This window comes from Dromiciops gliroides, chromosome 1, assembly GCF_019393635.1.
Source record: "Dromiciops gliroides isolate mDroGli1 chromosome 1, mDroGli1.pri, whole genome shotgun sequence".
Lineage (NCBI taxonomy): Eukaryota > Metazoa > Chordata > Mammalia > Microbiotheria > Microbiotheriidae > Dromiciops > Dromiciops gliroides.
Window position 1 is genome coordinate 157,092,573 of NC_057861.1, and position 23,861 is coordinate 157,116,433.

General features: G+C 35.6%; 1 protein-coding gene and 1 pseudogene across 1 annotated transcript in view; both read right to left on the reverse strand.

The window, feature by feature from the left end:
- The window catches only part of CNBD1 (cyclic nucleotide binding domain containing 1), a 597,705-nt gene that overhangs the window by 164,928 nt on the left and 408,916 nt on the right, over nucleotides 1–23,861 (reverse strand). Inside the window, 2 exon segments of the mRNA XM_043992600.1 lie at nucleotides 7,631–7,763; nucleotides 15,103–15,240. Of these exon segments, the coding sequence (XP_043848535.1) occupies nucleotides 7,631–7,763; nucleotides 15,103–15,240 (271 nt within the window).
- Nucleotides 6,544–7,234, reverse strand: LOC122736858 (annotated as a pseudogene).

The window sequence follows — 23,861 nt, forward strand, 5'->3', positions numbered from 1 at the left end:
GAATGTTCGAGTTCTTGTATCACCTTAAGTTAAAAACAAATATCTCTTCCTTATATCTCATTTAACACAGATATCAGTCAACAAAGTATCCAGTAATAACTATGTATAAAATGTCAGTGTTTAGTTCTAATAAAATTGTTATACATGGATATATGGTGGCAGTCAGGAAATATTAGAACCACGAGCCAAGGAAGGAAGGAGTGGTCTAAGTATTATCAAAGATCAAACAATGTCCAGAAGAGAAAGTGAAAGCAGGAATGGTCATGAAGATACCATAGGTGTAAGTACACAGGCAGGATCCAGTTTAGGAAGTTAAATAAGTTATGGACCACAGGTATTTACTCTCAGTCCTGTTTTATACTAATTGTTGGATGAGATTGACCCCATTTGGGGTTTTCTTGACAAAAATACTGGAGTGATTTGCAATTTCCTTCTCCAGATTACTTTATAGATAAGGAAACTGAGGCAAACAGGGTTGGATGGACTTGCCCAGGGTCACATAGCTAATAAGTGTCTGAGGCTACATTTGAACTCATGTCTTCCTGACTCAAGGCCTAGTGCTCTCTCCACTATGCCACCTAGCTGCCCCAACTTTCTATGTATTATCTGTAAATATATGACTGGAAAAGTTCATTGATAAGGGGAAAACAGGTGATTGATTGGGAAGAAGCTAAGCAATGAAAGCTGCAAGAAACTTCAGAAAACAGAAACCAAGCATTTGCTACATACTAGAAATGCATTTATGACATGAAAACTCATACAAAATTAAAATGAGCAGCTACAAAATGTATATGCTTCAGCTGAATCCAAAAGGCAGAAATTGAAATGAATATTTTGCATAAGGTTATAATAAAAAACAATACAATAAAGAAGAAAAAAAAAGTGCCTTTAAAAATATTAATCCAGGATGATGAAATTGATCAATTTCTCAAATTAGCTGTCTGTCACCTAGCAGAGAAAAGTCTTGATATTTTAGGACAGAGAAGATGAATGGGGAGCAGTGACCAAGATAGGAGTAGGAGCATAGCTCAATAATCAGGGAGAGCACAACCATATGGGCAGATGACATGCTTAGGAGGTATCAGAAATCTAGGAGGGGAAATTATGGCATCATTTAAAGGTATCAAGTGAGAATGGAGAAATTTCCACACAAACTTTGCCTCATATATAATTCTTACTCAATTCGGACCTATATACTCTCTATTCTATTATTTACAGTGATAAAAAATATTCCTATAGAACTTGTTTCCAAAAATTCCTATAGTACTTCTTTAGCCCAATGACCTCCAAATAATGGGAAATGTTCTTTGGAAGTAAGCTTTTATTCAAATATGTATCTATTTAATAAAAATATAATCTCAATTTCTTTCCAGAAATGAAGGCCCCTTTTTTAATACCAATGTTCTTCTGGTGATACTGTAAAGATACCATTTACAAAATATTGTAATCTCTGAGGAATTCAATGCAAAGAGCAAATAAACATGGTTATCATATCATCTGGGAAGAAGTATGTATAAGTATAAAATATAGTGTAAAATATATCATCACTGATCCGTACAACTAGAAAATGAAATGGATCAGTCATATAACAAGATCAAGGGTTAACCAATAGACAAAATGGCTCTGTACTAGTACCTTTGAAACATTACAACACTTAGAGAAAAGCATTTGTGACATTAGATAAATTCTACTGTGGAAGATTCACAAGAAAATATGGAAATGAGTTACATAGAAGGTATGGAAGTAACATAGCTTGAGTGAATTTTCCATAATCATAGAAGAATAAGACAAAATTATATAACTTGCCATTGTTTTCTGAGATGTTTACCAAGGCAAAACAAAAACAAAATTACCTTTGGGTTTACCATTAGTTTACAAGGCAAGGTTACAAAAAGATTTTCCAAAAATCTTTGTAGAATTATTCTAAGATAAAGAAAAAATTGGCTCAAATTTATAAGAATTGGGTAGACAGTTTTCTCATAAAAGAATTCTACAATATCAATAGCCATAAGGGAAAAAAATCTTCTAAATACCTTATACTTAGAAAAATACAAATTAAAGCAATCAAGGGTCTACTATACATTCACCAAATTAACAAAACTGAACAAAAAAAGGGAAAGAAAACAATGACAAGTGTAGGAATGACTATGGGAAAATGAGATTACATTTACTAAGCTGTGTGACCCTGGGCAAATCACTTAACCCTCATTGCCCTACCCCCACCCCCAAAAAAAGTTGAGAGACATAGTTGATGGGTAATTTAATTATTCTATTAATAAGGCCAGCAGATTATTAATAAAAGGATAGTCATTTGGTTGTCTCTCTCAAACCAAAGATAATCATTGTAAGACTCAATTTTTACATCCTTGAAACAGTAGGTGTTCAATGGGACAGAGAGCGGACTCCTGCACAGAGACATTATCTCTACTCAGATCATCCCTTGTCTTGGGCTATCAATTCAAAGAATGTATTTCCTCTTCAATCCCTTCCTATAACTACCACCAAAGAGAAGCCTTGGTTATATAAACAAAAGGATTTGTCTCCACCCAAAACTGAGAAGACTATGAGCTTCTGTGCCCTAGATTAAATTCCTTGCTTGGTTGGGTGAGGTCTGACCAAGATCTAGGAGAGTTAATGCAATCTCATCAATGTATTTCAGAAAAACCTGAAGGACTTTGGAAGAAAGAGGAAACTCTGGATCTCCTTAACATATTGATTATTAATAATCATTTCTCACAAATGCACTATTAGAAGAATTTTGGACTGGTCCTACCATTATGGAAAGTAATTTTAAATTATGCCCCAAAAGTTAATAAATAGCTTATCCTTTGACCAAGTGATACCATGATTAGGTGCTTCTATCTTCCAAAGCAATTAAAGAAGAAAAGTATTTGTATATACAAAAAATATTTACAGCAGCTTTTTGTGGTGGCAGTTAAAAAGAGAGTAAATGATATCCATCAACTAAGGAAAGGCTGAACAAATTGTGGTATATGAATTTAATAGAATACTGTTGTACTATAAGAAAGGATGAAGAGCATGTTTTCAGAGTGACCTGAGAATATTCATATGATATTATGCAGAGAGAATAGAATAGAACCAGAAATGCAACCAAGATTGCAAAAGTGAAAAACTTTGAAAGACTTAGACCTCTAAGGAACACAATGACTATGATTCCAGAAAACCCAACATAAACATAAACATATATATATATATATATATACACACACATATATATACATATACATACATATATACAATATACACATAAACATGAATGTCTATATATGTATATATACATGTACATATAAAACATAGCCAATACATAATTTTTTTTTTGCTTTATGATGCATTTTTATTTAAAAGACCTTTCTTTTCTTTCCTTAGAATTGTGAGGGAAAGAGATGAAATTGATTTCGTCAATTAAAAATTTTTAATGGTTTTCTAAATGTGGCTAATAGTATATTCTTTGATCACTAATACTAATATTTCAGATTGATAAATATTTAACAATCACCATCACTGATCAATTATCTTTAAAAATGTTTCTTCCCACACATTCTTAATTTTCTCTCTAGACTAATACAATTTTAAAAGAACTTGATTTATTCCAAGTAATATGGAATACCACAAGATCATCAATATTGTTGATTGATATGCTTGGCAGACCATTGAAATCATTCCACTTTAAATCCATAAAGTGTTTTTATAGTTTCAGAACTTTTTCATGTACATTATCTCACTTGCTCCTCACAAGCATTCTAAAAGGTAGATCAGATAGGAAATATTAACCTTATTTTATATGTGAGGAAACAACTCAAAGGGCTACTGAATTGCCTAATCATATAATTAGTAAGTAGATCTGACTGATTAAATTATATGTATTGTCAGTTTTATGGGCTGAAATGGGGATTTATATATATATATATATATATATACACACACACACACACACACACACACACATATATATACATATATATATATAATTTTTTTGTGGACATATAAGTTTTTTTTCCTTCTTTGAGTTTGTGAATTGGGTGCCTGCTAAGAGATTAGTCAAGAACTCATGGGTGGTGTCAGATAATTGAACATTTAGATTATAAAGAAGAGGAGGAGAAAGGGGCAAGATTTAACTAGAAGAAAAAAAATGTACCAGGATCCTTTGCATCATATGAAAGAAATACACAAAAAACACATTACGGATTTCATTCCGTGCCATACAGACATTTCATGTCTGAAATATCTCAGTTTTCCCGAGATACCAGTCCTATGTTCTCATCTTCCCACTGTTACACTGACTTTCAGATAAAATTCTATTTGACACACTGACTTTCAGTTAAATTCTATTTGACAGATCTGGAAATGGAAGCTTATGCAACAATCTGATACTTAAGCCACCAAAGAGGGAGTCATTGGCAAAATTAAAGCTACTACCAACATTTTCTGATTTACAGGATGGAATTCTATTCATTATTAAAGGTCCCTCTGCCTTCACAAAAGTGTATTTGCACCAGTTTCACAACATGATTTCATTTTATTTTTTCACATAATATCATAAACAATAAATAGAAACATGCTACATCAGGTCAAACATGTCATGAATACTCAACTAGTTATCTCAATCAATTGAATAGAATTTTATCTTCTGAACTGAAATAAGGGTAGTTTATTTTTATAATCATGTGTTTCTGAGTTAATGTAAGTCTTTCTAAATTATTATCTCTGTCAGATCAGCCCAGTAATTACATAAATCAAATGGAGAGGAATAAAGAGATTATTGAGAGATTCTTTCAGATAACATATGGAATTTAGTTGACATTCTTTTAACAGCCCGTATTATTTAATGCTACTGAATCTGACCACATACAGCTACAAAATGTGATAAATGTATTCTGTATCTCTCTCACACACAGTATTAAGTGGGATAATAATTTTTTTTATCAAATCTGTCTCTCATTTCCAATTTAATTCAACAAACACTTATTAGTCACTATTGTGGTAAAAAGTTTTAACAGTCAGTTTTAATCTCACACTATGTATATGGGCTAGGACATGGGAATTCAAAAAAAAAATTACAGCCCCTGGATTCAAAGTGTTTACATTCTATTGGAAGTATAATACAATTAGACATTTAAGCAAATGTGAAGTTGAAAATAGAAATGGAAATTATTTAATCTCTTTTTATTTCAACCTATCTGCAAATAGAGTTTTGGACATTTTGTAAAGAATACCATAAAATTGTCTCTTTCTAATGTAATTAAGATTAGTTCTTGGAACTTGGAATACTCTGGTCATCCTATCCATCCATCCAGTCCTACTCTCCTAGTCTGGAGGTTGAGGGAAATATCCCTAGATAATTTGTATAACCATACCCAGTGAGTCCCAGAGGGACCCAGGCATTAGAAATAAGTGGTAATGTATCCCATGAGGCCAAGGTTAAGTTACTGTAATTAAAGGGAGAAATCTGGAGTGGTTTCCATTGTTTGGCAATGTTATATAAATGGGTAAATAGGGGCTAATAAGAGGAAGAGCTAAGAAACCAACAAAACTTTAGAAAAGGCCTCTGATTGAGGCACAGGCATTAGAGAGTGGCCAAGGAAAGTTGCAGGTCAAAGTCTGCTTTGGGTTACAAAGAGCTGCAGGAAGTATGACATACTCTACAGGATACTGGACAGGAGAGTGAACAAAGACTCATGATATCAGATGAAAGAGGAAGAGAATTTCAGGTAGACTAATGTGGAGGAGAGATGAGGAACACAGAACAGACAGCCAGGGCTATCTTCCAAGGAGTCTCAGGAGGAAACATGTTCTAAGGAGTCACGCTAGAAAGTTGTTGGTAGGAGCTCTGCCTATTCAATGGCAATCCATGACTAAGTCAGTCTCTGGAGAATGGTTGTGTACTGATGGGCATTTCTATGGGTTCTAACATAAAATTGTATCTTATTTTTCCTGACCTATAAATAAACTTCTTGCTTTCCTTTCCTCCACCTGCCCCACCATTTTTTTTTAATTTTGTGAAGAGTGTGCATCCAAGAAGAGCTGATCACAAAACACTGAGTGGTGTTAGTGAAATTCTCAGATTATCAGAGTATGAACAAAGCCAGAAAAGGGAAATATTACACCCCACACCCTGCTCTACACATGCCAGGTCCTTTTGTGTCTTATGCAAGACAATGACAAAATAATTACATTCACATTACCTACCTCCACAGGATTCTCATGAGAATTTGCAAAACTATAAAAATCTGTAAATTTAAATTGCTTTAAAAAGACATGAATTATCATCATATCATTATAATCCAGATTTCTTCTGAATAGAACTCTTTCCTAGCCAAACAATATTGTTAGCTTTTCTATGAACTCAACACTACACCCCCCCATCTTTTTATATTTACCTAGACCCACCTCACATGCAGGATGAACTTTTTTTTTCAACTTGAACACACCTTTTAATTCAGGATTGGGGATAGGGGCCAAGAATGGAAGACAGAAGTGGAATCAAGCAAGTTTTGGAGTAGAAATTTAGGTATCAAAGTTGGGTCAAGAAGTAAGAGTTGCAGATGGGGAGGCAGCTCTGGGCTCAGGAGGATCAGTCTCAAAGTACTGGTCCAGCAGCATCTCCACCTCGTTCTCTTCGTAGTCCCATACCTGGAATCGTGTCCAATCAGCTGCACCCCGGATCATGGCTGAGAGCACTCGCCCAGACTGAGGGCGAAACAGGCACAGAATTCTCTTGTTGAGAGCCACAGCCCGGCCCAGCTCATAGCCAACACCCAGGGAAGGCTGGGTCACTTCAGCCACCAACCACATCTGCCTGCTGCAGCCAAGCCAGGTCTCGTTCATGATTGAGTATGTCACCCCCTGCTGCTTCTTCCCTGTGGGAGCCCGGCTCATGGCCCCCACATGCTCAGTGAGCACCGCCCCAAAGTGCAGCACTTTGGAGGGCCCAGTCCTGCCTCTGCCTCCAGCTTTGGAAGCTCCCGCAGAAGTACAGGGTTCTCGGGCATGGTCCAGGGGCTCCCAGGGCTGCCAGGCTCCACCCCACCTCCAGAGCTGAAGCTGCTGCCATGCCCGCCTCCTCCCCCAGGATGCACTTCTTTGTTTTAGAATCCGCCCCTCACTTCAATTATCAGCTCAGCTCAAGTGATACTTCCTCCTCAGATACCATCCATAATATTCCTAACACCCAATCCCAATTATTATAGCTCTCTATTCTGACTTTGCTATGCATTTACTCGTATATACATATTATGTCATTTATACACAAAGAGTATAAGAGCCTTGAGGACAGGGACTATTTTTTTTTAATCTTTGTATCTCTAGCATCTCTAACTGTGTCACATAGTATGTGCTTAGTAAATGTTTTGAATTGACATTATAGTAAAACGAACAACAACAATTTCTATAACAGTTAAAACTTTTATGTAAATTATCAATTTATTCAACAAATATTTATTGACCATCTACCACATTGAATGCCCTGGACTAATGGAAACTTATTCAAGGAAATGATCAATTTTTAAAATGCTTCCAAAGTGTATCTCATCTATTACTTTTTTCTTTTTTTAATGTTTTACACTGACACTATCTTGGAATGGTAATGAACAAATTATAGAATGGAACTTACCATGTCCTGGAGGGTATCGCCTCCATTTGATGTGGACAGTTAACTCATCTACAGAAAGTTTAGGCCAATTTCTATAATAGGGGCACTTATGGATTAGCTGCTCCCTTGTAAGTTTTTCCATTTTAGCTTGCTCCTGAAAGAGAGTGAATGTTGGGAATATTCATTACCAGGTTAACAAAAGAAGAAGAAGAAAGAAGAAAGAAGAAAGAAGAAAGAAGAAGAAGAAGAAGAAGAAGAAGAGGATAGCAAGAAGAAAACCTTCAAAAAGAAAGTAGCACAAACATGGAAGCTGGTAAAGAAAACAAAAACAAAAGCAGTATTTCCCTGGTTAGAATTCAGTAGGATCAAGCACATGCTGAATGAATAACATTCACTGCAGAAGCATCACTTTTATGTCCATAGAGAGGTGAACATGTTGCTACCTTTTAAGAATTATAAACATAGGCATGCTTATTAAATTCTATTTCCCTCTTTTCTCACTTTTCACAGGCCCACAAATTCTTTTATATGGCATTTCTTTTTTTTGAAGCATTTGAAGAAAGCTTCATTGTTTGTTTTTAATAATCCTATCACCCTATCAGATCAAACTCAAAAGTTCATCTTCTAGGGCTCAAAACCAAAATAGCAATCCTTTGAAATAAAAAGCTGCCACTCTGGAAATCAAAACAATTTTCCTAAGAAGTAGATTTCAACTTCAAGATTAATAATTCCACTGTCCAATTCACACCATGCTTCTTTCCTCTGACACAAAATTTGTCAATTCTTCAGGTAAATATTCCAGCTTCCCAAGCAGTAGTATCTTCTGTTGACTTAACTCTCCAGTTGCACTCATTCATTAAGCATTCAAGGAATGCTAACTAGGCAGGAAACCCTGTGTTATAGGGAAAAGCTTCTTAAACTGTGAGTTGCAACCCTATATGGGATTGCATACCTGATTGGGAGGGTGGCAAAAAAATTGGCAACAGTAAAAGCTTATGTATACTTATTTTATATACCTATATACCTGGGGTCATGTAAAAATTTCTTGGGTGAAAAAGAATCACAAGTGGAAAAAGATTAAGAAATCCTGTTATAGGTTGTGGATGATAGGAAAAACGAAATGATCTCTCCTTTCTGATCTTGAGGAACATACTATGGCCACAGACCCTTGAAAACTATTTAGGGGGATATTGCTTCCTCAAATATATTCTGGAAGTAGGTGGGGATTAGAGGGTTAAGGCACTATAAATACAATGCCTGAGGAATGGTAAGAATTTAACAAATGCTTGTGGGTTGATTAGCAAGCAAATAGAAATCAAATTGAATTAAATTGAAAGTAAAATAAGTGTACCCTAACTCTTTATATACTATAGATCAAGCAACAAAAGTCTTTATTAACTGCCTACTATTTATTTGACATTTTGATCAACGTATTATAGAAAGATTAGTTTCGTTAGGAGTACTCAAACAGGTTTAGAGAAAAGAGAGCCCCAAATCAGAGGCAATAAATGAAATGGAAGAAAATAAAGACGGCCAAGTGTAGTTTCAGTATAAATGGAGGTAAAGGTCCCTGCTACTCTGCCCCTCACAGTCCAGCACAATGCATTAATAATGCTTACCATATCAATTTTCTTAAGAGGTTGTTTTCATGTTATTCTCATAATCAAAAGCTTTAATTTCTCTCAATCAGCTCTAAGATCCTCCATAATCTTAATACAACCTACCATATAATCCACTGTTCCACTGTTTCTACCTGGATAATACTCCCTGAACCAAAGCTCTAGATAGATATCCTTTTGTAAGAATCTTCTTAGAAAGCATAAAATCAGGATTTCCTAAGAAACCCATGATTTATTACTGAAAACTATAACAATTCAGCATGATGTAAAGGAAAGTGTCAGATGGCCTAGGCTCCCATCTAAGCTCCTCCACTTACTAGCTGTGTGACCAAAGTCAAGTCTTTTCATCATTCTGGTTATCAATTTCCACATACATTAAATGAGGTGGTTTAATTAGATACTCTCTAACTCTAAATTAGTGATCATACGATGCTATGATTCCCATAAAAAATAGCCCTCGACTTGAGCCATGCTGATCTATAAGAAATCTTTAAATATCTGGGCATTCCCATCTTCCATCTTTTTGCTCCTGCTTTTCTGGATATCTAGAATGCTTATTGCCAGTCATCCTATACACACACAACTCCTTAAAGACTTCTTTCAAAGTCCAGCTTAAATCCCAACTTCATAGAACCTTCCCTGATTACCTTTTTCCATGGTGTTCTCTCCCAATTCTGAAATGCTATACTTACTGGCTTCTATATTTGGCACTTAATATATGCTACAATGCTAATTATCATTGTGCATGTGTGCACATATGTATTTGTGGTCTGTCTCCTTAATTATGTTATAAGCTTCTGGAGAACAGGGACAATGTTTTGCATTTTTTTATTCCAGAATATGTACTAAATTATTAATTCATTCATTCGTCTATTTAAGTAAACTTTAAAGAAGACATTTTAAAAGGAAAAAAAATTGTCATTTGTTTCTGACGCTCAACAAATAGAGCTCTAACTTTGAGCACTATAGCCCTAGGTATTAGAGTTTTGATTCACTAAGGTCACTTGGTCAAAATAAAATTATAGGCTTAGAGACAGTCAGTCAACTATTTATTAAGTATATAATATATACTGTGTCAGACAATGTGTTGGAAATACAAAGAAAATCAAAAGACACATACTACTCTCAAGGTGCTCATAGTTGAATTAGGGAGACAAAACATAAACAGTGATGTGCAAATAGAATATATGCACGGTAAATTGGAGATGATCTTAGAGGAGAGGCAATAAGATTTGACTGAAGTCCCAGTTCCTTTGCCCTCCAGAATATCATATTCCATGCCCTACGATCCTTTAATGCAGGTGCTGCTAGATCTTGTGTTATCCTGACTATAACTCCACAGTATTTAAAATCTTCTTTATAGCTGCTTGCAATATTTGCTCCTTAACCTGGGATCTTTGGAATTTGGCAATAATAATACGGAAGTTTTCCTTTTGTGATTTCTTTCAGTTGGTGATCAGTGGACTCTTTCAATTTCTATTTTACCTTCTGCTTCTAGAATATCAGGGCAATTTTCCCTGACAATTTCTTGGAAGATTCCGTCTAAACTCTTATTTTGATCGTGGTTTTCAGTTAGTCCAATGATTTTCAAATTATCTCTCCTGGATCTATTTTCCAGGTCAGCTATTTTTCCAAGGAGATATTTCATATTGCCCTCTATTTTTTTTTATTCATTTAGATTTGCTTTACCATGTCTTGCTTTCTCATAAAGTGACCAGCTACCATTTGTTCAATCCTAGTTCTTAGGCAATTATTTTCTTCAGAGATCTTTTGTATTTCCTTTCCCATTTGGCTTTTCAAGTTGTTGACTTTTTTCTCATGACTCTCCTGCATCACTCTCATTTCTCTTTCCATTCTTTCCTCCACCTCTCTAAATCTTCCTTCTATCTCTCCTACTTTCTCTTCAAAGTCCCTTTTGAGCACTTCCATGGCTTGAGACAAAATCATATTTTTCTTGGAAGCTTTGGATTTTGGAGTTTTGACTTTGTCATTATCTTCTTTTCAGGGTGTATTCTGGTCTAACTTTCCCCTAAAGAAGCTCTCTATGGTCCGCTGTTTTCTTTGCCTACTCATCTCAACCAGAAAACAGATGTCTGATTGAAATCTGATTATCTGTGATTGGAAGATTGGCATGCCTGTTCCCCTCCTCCACTGGGCCCCCACCATTCAAGTCAGCCCACTGGTTCAGAACAAGGGCGCTTTGCCTCAACTCCAGCAGAGACCATAGTCACTTTACCCTGGCCAACTGCCAAACCCCCTCACTGGTCTGCGGGCCAAGCTTTAGAAGAAGCCACTGGTGCCAAAGACTCTGAGTCCCTAGAGGTGCTATCTGTCCCAGGCTGGGTCCACACCACATTCTGAGCTCCTCTATCAGTCCAAGCAGCAGGTGATCCCAGTTGCCATCTTTGGCTAGAAAATAGTCTCACTCTGTTCTTATGTGGGTTAGGCTGCTGCAGGAGTGGACTTATGGCATTATTTTTGGAGTGTGTGAATGGGGTTTTCAGGAACTTGGGGGAATCACAGCTTTCTTCCTCCATCTTGGCTCTGCCCCTGAGGCATGAAGATTAAAGAGGATAAGGAAAGTCTTCTTAGCTGAAACTTGAAAGAAGCCAAGAAAGCCAAGAGACAGAGATGAGGGAGTAGAGATAGAGTGTTGTATATGAGGAGGGACATGTCCTTTAAGAATGAGAGACAGCCAATGAAAATGTTAGCAGCCAGTAAAAGGAGTGTTGTGTACAAGGAATAGTGAGGAATCCAGCATCTCTGGACCACAAAGTGCATGGGGAACGTAAAGTATAAGTGAACAAGAAAGGTAGGAAGAGGCCAGATTCTGAAGGGTCTAAGGATTTAAAAAATAAGTGTGTGTGTGTGTGTGTGTGTGTGTATGTGTAAAAACACACACATATACATATACATACATTTTATACATATAGTTACTGGGGCAATAAGGAGGAACTGAATTTGATTGAATAGCAGAGGAGAAGCAGAGGGTAACATGATCAGATTTGTGTTTTTGAAAATCAGTTTGAGAATTGAGTGGTGGATGGAGTGAAGTGAGGAGAGACTTGTGGCAGTGAGGTGAGTAACCAATTCAGGTTACATCATAGCGACAGGATATAACCACTTAATAAGTCAAAAGTATCTGTTCCATGGAGGAAGGATTCTGTTATGCCAAGATATACTAATAGAAGTAAAGAGAGGGAGGCAGAAGTAATCAAAGGCAGCATGAGTCTCCAGGGTTCATAAAAAATGGGATTGTTGCTTTGTGAATAGCCACTATATGGCACAATGGATAGAGGGAAGGAGTAGGAATAAGGATTTATATAGCACTCATTACATGATATGCACTACCAAGGGCTTTACAATATCTCATCGGATATTGTATTGGGCCTAGAGTCAGGAAGACCTGGGTTGAAATCCAGCTTCAAACATTTACTAGCTGTGAGACCCTATATAGGTCACTACATCTCTATCTGCCTTATTTTCTTTAACTGAAAAATGAGGCTAATAATAGCATCTTCTGTATTTATTTTAAAGGACTTAGCACAATTCTTGGCACAAAGTAGGTTCTTAATAAATGCTTGTTTCTTTCCTTCCTTTTTAAACCTTGTAATGGAGAAAACATTTGTTGAAATAGAAAGAGCAATGAATTTATGCTCAGGAGATATGGTTTCAAGTTATGTCTTCAATAGCTATGAAGCCATCTTTATTTAACTCACTCACTGTCATTGAGCCTGCTTTCTCTTCTGTAAAGTGGAGGCAAACATTTGTACTCCCAACTCCCTTGGATCAATGTGAAGAAGGCCCTATATATATAAACTTAGATTATTATTATAATTGTCCCACAACAAAAGAAAACTTATATAAAGTAACAGAAAATATCAAAACAATGGAAACAATATCTGGTAAGGTCATTATGGGAGTGGGGGAGGTGGTTTCCAGGGCATTTTACCTTCTAGGAGTCCACTTAAAATTCACAGCAGGGTACAACAATATACCCCAGAAGCAACTTCTTCCTTATCCAAAGTTCACTTTCTACACTCTGCAAGGCAATATTAGCAGATGAATTGGGCTATACCCTGTATGGACTATGTGTACTCCAGGAAGTTCATGGGGTAGAGGAAACAGGATCATAATATTTTACCATCTGTGTGATCAAACCCCTGTTTAACAAATCACAGGTGTCATTATTTTAAAACTACTGCAAAGTCTTTGGTGTAGCAGGAAAATAAATGTCATAAGAGGGTATTGAGAGTCATAACTGTTGAAAAGCATATTTCCACTAATCCTCTGCTTTTTCTCTGATGAGACTGCATCCTTTGATGATCAAGTCCAGAAATACACCTGAGCCCCTGCAAGCATTTAGACTCCTTTATATGAATCAGAGGGGAACCTATATTTGTTTGTTTTTAATTGCTTATGCAATGACACAAGCCTCAGGACTTTCTGTACTTTGGAGGATATTACTACTACCAACTCTCTCTGCAGAAAAGAATTGTAAAACTTCACTGAACTCTAATGCTGACAATAAGAAATCTGAGGAGACTTGAGGTCTCGAAAGAAGGAACTGCTAACAACCCTACACTATTGACAGTAATGATTCTTCTCACTGTATCCTGCTGCTTTTAGCACAGAGACATTTAGTAAATTCTCATTGAATTTGAATTGGACAAAAATAAAACTGAGTCCCATTGGATCTGAGTGTACTATGACAGATACAGTACAGGACTCCCTATCACACTAAACACAGCCATGTCATAAGAGAGAGAGAGATAGAGACAGAGACAGAGACAGAGATGTATGCATGTGTATAAGTATATATCTATACACAGTATTTATGCACATACACCTATGTGTGTATATATGTATTTACTTATATATTTATATTTACTTACATATTTTCATATATTATGTTGCATTTTATATATCATTTTACATCATATAAAATAAGATATAATACAATAAAATATTTTATGAGATATAATATAGTATAATATATTATATGATAAGCATGTATAAATAGAAAAGTTATATATTAGTATATGTGTTTATATGTCTATACATAAGATAATAAACAATATTATACTTTAATAATGTGATATGAGATACATGCAATATGTTATATATTATATTATATTATACAATTAATTCAATTGAAGGCTATATTATATATTATATACAAGTATACATGACTATAAAATATGTATATAACTATTGTGAGAAATAAAATGACACCCCCTGCTAGGAGGGACATTGTGAGTTCTGGCTATGAAAAGAAAGCATGTGACTTTAGCATCAGGAATTGACCTTTTTTGGGGTTTCTTGGCATCAGGAAGTGATATTTGCTGCCCCATGGATCCTATCAAGTGAAGTTAAGAAGCCAATTAACTTGGAGCTGTGTGCAAGGACGGCCCAGGTTCCTGTTTGACAGGAGGATCTGGGAGAAGCCTCATAGGAGCAGTCTTTTCAGTTCCTGACCTCAGCTTGGTGGAGTCAGATGCTGGGCTCTCTTAGAGATAGTTAGATGAAGTTTTACTTTTACCTCTCTCTCTCTCTCTCTCTCTCTCTCTCTCTCTCTCTCTCTCTCTCTCTCTCTCTCTCTCCCCTCACCAACTTCTGATGCACTTTAATACTTAAAAGTCTTAACTCTTACTAAAGCTTCTAATTTAATGCAACTACTCATTAAATTTTAGACATCATAGCTAGAATTTTAAGTCCTTAAAATATATATGTCTATATGTGCAGATATAGACATATAAGCTAATATATGATGTATTACATTATCTTATATAATATTATACGTAATATAATTATGTGATTTGTAATGCTATTATATTTTCTATATTATTATGCCAGGTAATATGTTCACCATACCTCTTTAACCTTGGCATACTCCTTTGCATTGATTTTAAGAAGTTCACAATCATCTTCCATGATAAGAGAGTACAAGTTTGAACCCAGCTTAGGTTCAGGCAACTCTATAAGTGTGCCAAACCCATTCCAGGGACCAAGCTGTAAAGAAAACAAAAGCAAAATTAATTTATTATAGAATTTACATGATAATAATACTTAGAAGAGGTAGCGGTGGGACTGGAGAGGGGGAGATAAGACAAAGCAACCTGTATCTTAACTGCAATGCTACTAACTGAAGGGTCAGACTCCACATTGTACCGAAATAGACTGTTTTATACTACTTAAATTCAACTTAGTTTCTGAAACATGTTAATTACAATTATGGACAATCTGTGTTAGTCACTGAGAATATGAAGGTTTTAAGTTATATGATCCTTTCCCTCAATAAATTTACAATCTCATAGTAGGGTAGATGGACAAGATAGAGCTATCTATCTATCTATCTATCTTACACACATATACACACAGTACATGCATACATACAAACATACATTCATACATGATTTCTTGTTAAAATGTATGTGCATATACATAAGGAGAGAGAGACAAAGATAGAGACAGAGATGGAGAGAAAGACAGAGATAGACAGAAAGGTAGCTAGATAGTGCAGCACTGGGCCTGGAATTAGGAAGACCTCAGTTCAAATCCAAACTCAGACCCTTACTTGCTAAGTGACCCTGGGCTGGAGAAGAAAATGGTAACCCATTCCAATATCTTTTCCAAGAAAATTCCAAATGGGGGTCATGGAAAATCAGGCACAACTCAAATGACTGAATAACAACATATACATATGGGCAGACATGTATGTGTGTATGTATATATGTCTATATTTACATATAGCGATGTATGTATATGTATGTGTCTATACACATATACACACAGACATGCACACATACAAAATAAGCATGATACAAGGTAAAATGTGATGGTATAAATGGAAGATTAGAACAAGCTAAGAAAATTTAAAAAGAAAAAGATCTCTTCCATCTGTTGGGAGATCAGAGAAGGCTGAAAGAAGGAGATTAAAAAACAATCTGGGTGCAGCTAGGTGGCACAGTGGATAGAGCAAGGGCGCTGGAGTCAGGAGGATCTGAGTTCAAATCCGGCCTCAGACACTTGACACTTACTAGCTGTGTGACCTTGGGCAAGTCACTTAACCCTCATTGCCCCTCAAAAAAAAATCTGAAGGGGATTTCAAAAGACAGAAATTAGTAGAAAGTACATTTCAGGCATGGGGGGACAATTTACTTTAGGTGAGAAAATACAGGATGAAATCAGGAGAAAAAAACAAAAGTTAGTGATTCAACTTATTTGGAAAAACCTTGCATGAAGGGGAGAAACAAAAGGTAGGAAAGTTAGGCTACACCTATATTATGGAGGGTCTTAAATATAGTCAGAAAGTGGGTGGGTTTTTTTCCTTTTTTTTTTAAATCTTTGAAACAATAGCAAACCTCTGAAGGCTGTTGAGCAAAGAGTGACATGGTCAGACCAAGTGATCATGTGTATGGGGAAAAGGAAATGGATATGTGAGGTAACATTAAGGTAGGACTTATTAGACATTAAAATGATTCAGGGAAGAGGTGAGAGGACTTTAAAATGAATCCATGTACACTAATGCATTGTTAGTAGAGCTATAAATTACTACAACCATTCTGGAGAGCAATTTCAATTATGCAAATAAAGTGACTAAAATGTCCACAACCTTTTATCCAGAGATTCTACTATTAGACATATACATCAAGGATGTCATTAATCAAAATAGAGGTTTCCAAATACAACTAAATATTTATAGCAGCAATTTGGTGATAGCAAAGAAGTAAAAACATAGTAGATGCCTATTGATTAGCAAGTAGGCAAAGTGTGGTACATGAATTTAATGGAATATACTGTGGTTAAAAAATTATAAATATGAAGAATACAGAAAATAATCAAAAAAATTACATGTACTGATGCAAAATAAAGTAAGCAAAGCCAAGAAATAATATACATAATGATCACAATGTAGCAAATGAAAAGAAGAATGACAGAACAATAGAAAATGAATGTTTCAGAATTACAAAGAACAAACATGGTTCCAAAAAAGAAATATGAGATTTGTCATGTAGGATGGCTCTCTGGAAGAGATGATATAGGATGGAATTTAGGCGATGTGAAAGCTAAATAAATACCTAGAAATAAAAATGTGTTTTAAAAAAATGATGATTACAGGACTCATTGAGGAGTCCAATGGAAATGCCAGGAACACAAATAGGGAAATTAGGAAGAGGGAGAGGTTTAGAGGGAAGATGGTTGATTCAATATTCCACATTGTATCACAGAAGACCATAAGTTTTGGGGCAAGAAATGATCCTGAAAATCATCTAAGTCCAACTCCTTTATTTTGTAAATGAATGAACTGAGGTCCAAAGACATGAAATTATTTATCTAACTTCATATAGGTAGTAACAGATCCAGGAGATTTTGTAGATTATTTAGGTGGAAAAGCAATGGAGTAAACAGAACTCTGGACATGAAATCAAGAAGATTACTTCAATTCTGTTCTCAGATAATCACTAACTGAATGACTGTACCTCAGATTTTTCAACTGTAAAATGGGGAAAATAATAATGCCTTTCTCCCAGGGTTGTGGTGGACATAAAATTAGATGGCATGTTCAAAGCTCTATAAAATCTTAAAACTCTATATAAAGGCTGGTTGTTTATTATTGTTATTATTATTATTATTATTAATGATTATATATTGTTATATATTCTACCTAGCGTTATAAGCTCCCTGGAGGCAGGAACTATTTTCCTATGTCTTTGTGCTCCTGGGGCCCACATAAGCATGTATAATACATAGTAAGTACTTAAAAGTTTTCTTACTGATGGACTGAAGGTAAGATCATGGATAGTGAGAGGAAAATGACTCCTGCTCAATAATTCTTGGGAACTCAGAGGTGATGATATGTCAAATGCTCATTTATTCTCATTCTCACGAGAATGGCACTTGCACTTGCCAGGAAGTGAGGGCTCACAGACCCCTTTTTAATCCCTAGTCCCTAATGCAAAATTGACCTTCCCCTTTTTCATCACTGGCAGGATTACTCAAGGGTTACAATCTACCTAGCTAGCTAACCAAATGCAGTATCCTTAACCCTAATTTCCATAATTATTCTTTGGGTTCTCAGCCAATGGGGGAGGTGATGCAGGGACATTTCTTCAATCTTCCCTTATATGGACAGTCCAGAAGGAGACCTCATGGAGACCAGCTCAGGGCTACTTTAACCATGTGATCTGTTTGCTGGAGGGGAGAGAAGGGGGACTGAGACCTTTGTCCTCAAACAGGTCTGGAGCAGTGTAATTTGAATGGTGATGGTTATATCCTTATTGAGAGGAGACCATTACCCATTTCCTCACAGATAGATAGACTTAGCAGTCATTTTCATAGAGGGGATAATGAAGTCATTGGAAAAGTTTGCCAAAGAAGAAACTATATAGAGAAGAAGCAGGCTGAGGAAAGAGCCTTGGGAGAAACATATACTCAGGAGTTGTTAGGATGGTGATGAATCAAGAAGCACCAATCATTTAGATAGGAAGAGATCCAAGTAAAAGAAGAAACACAGAGTCCAAGGTGGGAAAATATATTAAACTGGGGCTAGTCACTAAAGTCAGATAACACAAAACAGGTAAGAGGAAGGATTCTTGATTTTTTTTTTTAGGTTCACTAGGCTGAAAAGGTAGTTGTGTGTGTTTTTAAAAATAAGCTAACGGGGACAGCTAGGTGGCACAACAATGGATAAAGTACCAGCCCTGGATTCAGGAGGACCTGAGTTCAAACCTGTCCTCAGACACTTGACACTTACAAGCTGTGTGACCTTGGGCAAGTCACTTAACCCTCCATTGCCCCACCAAAAAAAGCTAAAACTGTGTTTTATAAATTAATTGCTATTACTACAGATATTAGTTTTGGTTAAGCAAATTTTTATTTATTAATATTATATAGAAGTAAAGAATTGACCATGAGTCTCCTTAACCATGGTCTCAGGCTACATGGTAGAGAAAGCAGGGAAAGAGCTTCAGCATGGCTGTTATCTCTGAGAAAAGCCCCCCAAAACACGCATTGTCTCCCAGAGAGACAGCATGTGGTCTCAAGGAGAGTTCAGAAGACCTACAAAACCTACTCTATCCTAAGAGAGCAAAACCTTGACCATATCCAGAGAGAGCTCATGGCCTTTTCTGAGAATTTTTTTAATCCTATTTTGATAGAGGCAGGTCATTATACATTGATCAAAGTTAATGGGTCAGCATCATTTAATTCCACTGGGCAACATGACTTGAGGGTGATATACATTAAAATGAACTTTACAGATGACATCAAGGAGGAGAATGAGTCCATTACCTAAGTGTGGTTTGATCCCATTGATCCTTCATTGAGCTAGACAAAAGAGTCTATCTCCATTTCTTTTATTCCCTTGGGTTTGTCCAAGATCAAGGAAGATAGGACTTTCTGAGGGTTGGAGGGTGAAAGCACTGAGAAACTGACCTCTGCATCCCCCAAGAATTCCATTATTGATAATTATTTTCTCACATGTGACTTTGGCAAAAGTAGTTTCAACAGATCATTAAACATGGAATTCAAATTTCAGTAACTGGAGGAAGCTGGTATAAATTACCTTTTCTTCAAGTTTAACAGTGAAATGAAAGAAAGAAAGAAGAAAGATATATAGGTGGATGGGAATGTTAAAAGCAAGGTTTTTGTCATTGTTCTGTGGTTGTATCGAATGACTAGGAATACCTGAGCATATTTGTAGCCAGCAGAGATGGTCAAGAAGAGTTGGAGTAAAAGCCCTATAAGTTCCCTCCCATCCTTTTCTGGGTCTCCATATCTTAATCTTTAAAATGAGATTGGACTAGATTGCCTTTGGGGTCCATTCTAGCTATAAGTGTGTAATTTCTAATTCTACACCTTCTGATAACATATAATACATTAGCAACTTCCTTAAATGCAAATATGGTGATAAATTAACTTATCTATTATATTAATATTCCAAATACCTTAAGTTCTTATTAAAGATAATCTTATTTGACATTTTATATTATTCTTATGAAAAGTTTTTAGTTTTCCTAGGTCCTTTAAAATAAGGTTTTCAGTTATATGTTTTGAGAAGCACCTGGAAAGGAAGTAACAAGTGCTAAAAGGCAACTTAGGTTAATTTTTTTTAAATGCATAGCAGAGTAACCTAATTTCTTTTTTAAAAAATAAGGTTGTTGAACTATTTGATAAAAGGAATGCTGTAGATGTAGCATATCTAGATTTCACTAATATAACTGATCAAGTTTCACATGATATTATTGTGGACAAAGGAGATAAAATTTAGATGATTGTTAATAGATATCCATATTAGCATATTAATAATATCACATTAATTGCTAACATTTATATAATGATTTATTGTTTGCAAAATGCTTTCACAAATATTATGGTACTCTATCCTTACAACAACCATGGGAGGTAGAAATTATTATTATACCCGTTTATTAGATAAGGAAATTGTGGCTGATTGATGTTAAGTAACTTGCCCAGGATTGTATAGCTAGAGAGGGTCTCTGGCTGGATTTGGTTTTGGGGGGGGGGGGGTTTGGGCTGTGGCTGGATTTGAACTCAGGTTTTCCAGACTCTGAGTCTAGCACTCTCATAGTAAATTTAATTATTATACCCAAGTTTCAGTGATGAATGAATGAAATGATGCTAAAGGAGGTTCTTAATGAGTATCCTGAGGTTCCCTTATTGGCCCTGGCTCTGACAGTTTTATTATTGGTTTGTATGATGTCATTGAAAATATGTTTACCATATTTTTTAATTATATTAAAATCAAGATAGTTATAGAAACTGGATAGTGAAATTGTCATTAAAATTTTCTTATCAGTCAGGAACAATGGATTAAATATATAACATGACAAGTACAAGATAGAGAAGCTATCAAACAGTAAGAATTTATTAAGCACCTAATATATTCTAGGCATTGTGCTAAACATCAAGGATGTAAAAGATAAAAATGAAATAGTTCCTGCCCCAAAAGGACTTACTATCAAGGAATAAAAAATGTGCATAAATACAAAATAAATAGATGGTAAATTGAGATGAATGAGTTGCAAGGTACCAGAAGGTAGAGGTTGATCATGGTTTCTAAGAGGTGGAGGTAAGGAAGACATTTCACGGAATAGAGTTGGGAAATAGATGTTGCATGTCAAACATCATAGAGTAAGATTTGCTATGTTAGGTGTGATGAAGTCTCATTTCTAGGCATTCTCTGTGTGGAAAAAAAACCCTACAGGCTTCTGTTGAGTTGCAAGCTCAAGATGACGCAAAATTATCATGTAAAACACAACAAAACTTACATAATTATAGGCTTCTTTAAAATCAGGTTAGTGTTCAAAAATGGAGATGATAGTCCTGCTATATATTCTGGCAGGGATTGACCATATTAAGGAGTCTGTGCTAATTGCTGGGAACCATAGTTTAGGTAGGACATTGACAAGATAAAAAGCATCATCCTTTCCCTCAAAAATCTTTGGTAGCTCCCAATTGTCTCGAATATGAAAGAGAAATTCCAAAGTATGCATTAAAAGAAATTCAGTCTATCTCCATCTTCCTTCCCTTGCCTTTCATATTATTCGAATTCATACACCCAATATTGTAGCCAAAACAATTTACATTCTTGTTCTTCAGCCTCAGAATTGCATCTTTTACCAATCCTTGCATGCACACTGGCTAAAATGTTCTCCCTCCTTATCTCTTTAGAACCCCTTTCTTGAATCCCCTAGTCATTAATACTATTTTTCCTCCTCAAATTATTTTGTTGTTAATAGTAGCTCCTTTCAAAAAGAGACCCATGCTAGAGTTTAGGACAATTCCTTGCAGTACAATTTGTTGTTGTTCATCTTCTTTTCAAAGAGGACCAGTGACATCATGGGGTGATGTCTTGACTTGCAGGTGAATTGGATTTGTGAAGCAGAATTGCCCAAAGTCATCAGCCCTTCTCACTCTTCTAGAGGCATCAAAGTTCAAAGGCAAGACAAAAGTGAAGACAGCTGGTGATAGACCAGGATGCATGGAATGATCTTAGCATCTTTGATGACTGACCAAGCTCTATGTATCCTTCAGCTTCATGGCCATTGGAATAAATTGTTCTCATCTGCCCACTTTGCCAGGGGAAGACTTCACAGGCTTGAAGCAAATATCCCCCTAACTGATGGATGTGTTTGAGACTTGTTGATTATCATCAATCTAGTTTAGCCCATCTGCTAAGACAATTTTATCAGGATATGGCTTCTTGGAGTCACAAAGAAGAGTTGGGTGATAGCTGGACACCATAGTTGGTTGAGCAGCCCTGAAAAGGCCTCAACAAGCCCTTCTTTTCATTGTTTAATTTTGAACAGTGGGAGGGAGACATAATTTTATACAAATATAAGCTATATCATATTACTTGCTGTCTTGGGGAGGGGGGAAGGAGGGGAGGGAGGGAGAAAAATTTGAAACTAGAAATCTTATAAAAACAAATGTTGAAAACTTTCTCTACATGTAACTGGAAAATAATAAAATATTTTTATGGAAAAAACATAATTATAAAGTTTATGATTTTTTAAAGACTAATGTTATATTAGTGGAATAATGCAAAGGCCACCGGATTTGGAGTCAGAGTTAAAATAGGTGATCTTAAAAGTTCTTTCCACTCTAAAATGGTTACTCTCTAAGTCTCTGCATCCTATGAAATTACAAAACAACATGTTTGGATTAATATAAGGACATTTTTCCTTAAAAAAATTAGAGCAACAATATGGAAATATGTTTTTCATGACTTTACATGTATAATTGAAATCAAAGTGCTTGCCTTCTCAAGGAGGGGTGAGAGGAATGGAGGGAGGAAAAGAATCTGAAACTCAAAATTTCTAAAAAATGATTTTTTTAAAAACTACTTACATGTTATTAATGTGTATTTAAGGAAATAAATAAAAATAATTTTTAAAATAATTACCATAACGAAGGGTTTTGAGGAGGGTGTTATGGAAACATCATAAACATCACTAATAAAGCAATTTCATTCTTTGTTCAATCTTGAAAAAAAATTAGAGCAACACAAAATTTGAATGGTCTGCCATGGTAGGTAGTAAATTTTTCATCAGTAGAGATATTCAAGTAGAAAAATGAACATTTTTTGCTAAGGCTGTCATAAGGAAAATCAGTTGGATTAGATGGCTTTTAGGTGCTTTAAACTTCTGAAATTCTGTTTGTCCATAAATTTTAATGTCCTCATTACAAATTAGCAGATATGTATGTATGTGAAAGGAAGGGGGTAGATGAAGAGAGCAACAGAGAGACAATGACATTGTGCAAACCATCATGTTAAAAGAAATTCTAAAAAAAGGAAGGCACTTTAAACAGTTCTTCTGATTATTCTGTTTTCATTCTTCTCACTGCCTTTGGCTTCCAGGCTTCTGTGCTCGAAGCAAATTCAGTAGCTAAGATTAGAGCTGCTGTTTTTAAACCAAGAAAAGGCCTTGTTCTCCATAATGAAGGACATGTTTTTTGGAGATAACATTATTCACATTCAGCTACACAAAGTCTCTTTTCCAGAGAGGTTTCATTTAATATCCCCCAGGATTTCCATCTTAGTGGCATTTGTAGATATAACATCTGATAACTTTCAGAGGGGAGCACACCAAGAAAATAGATATAGA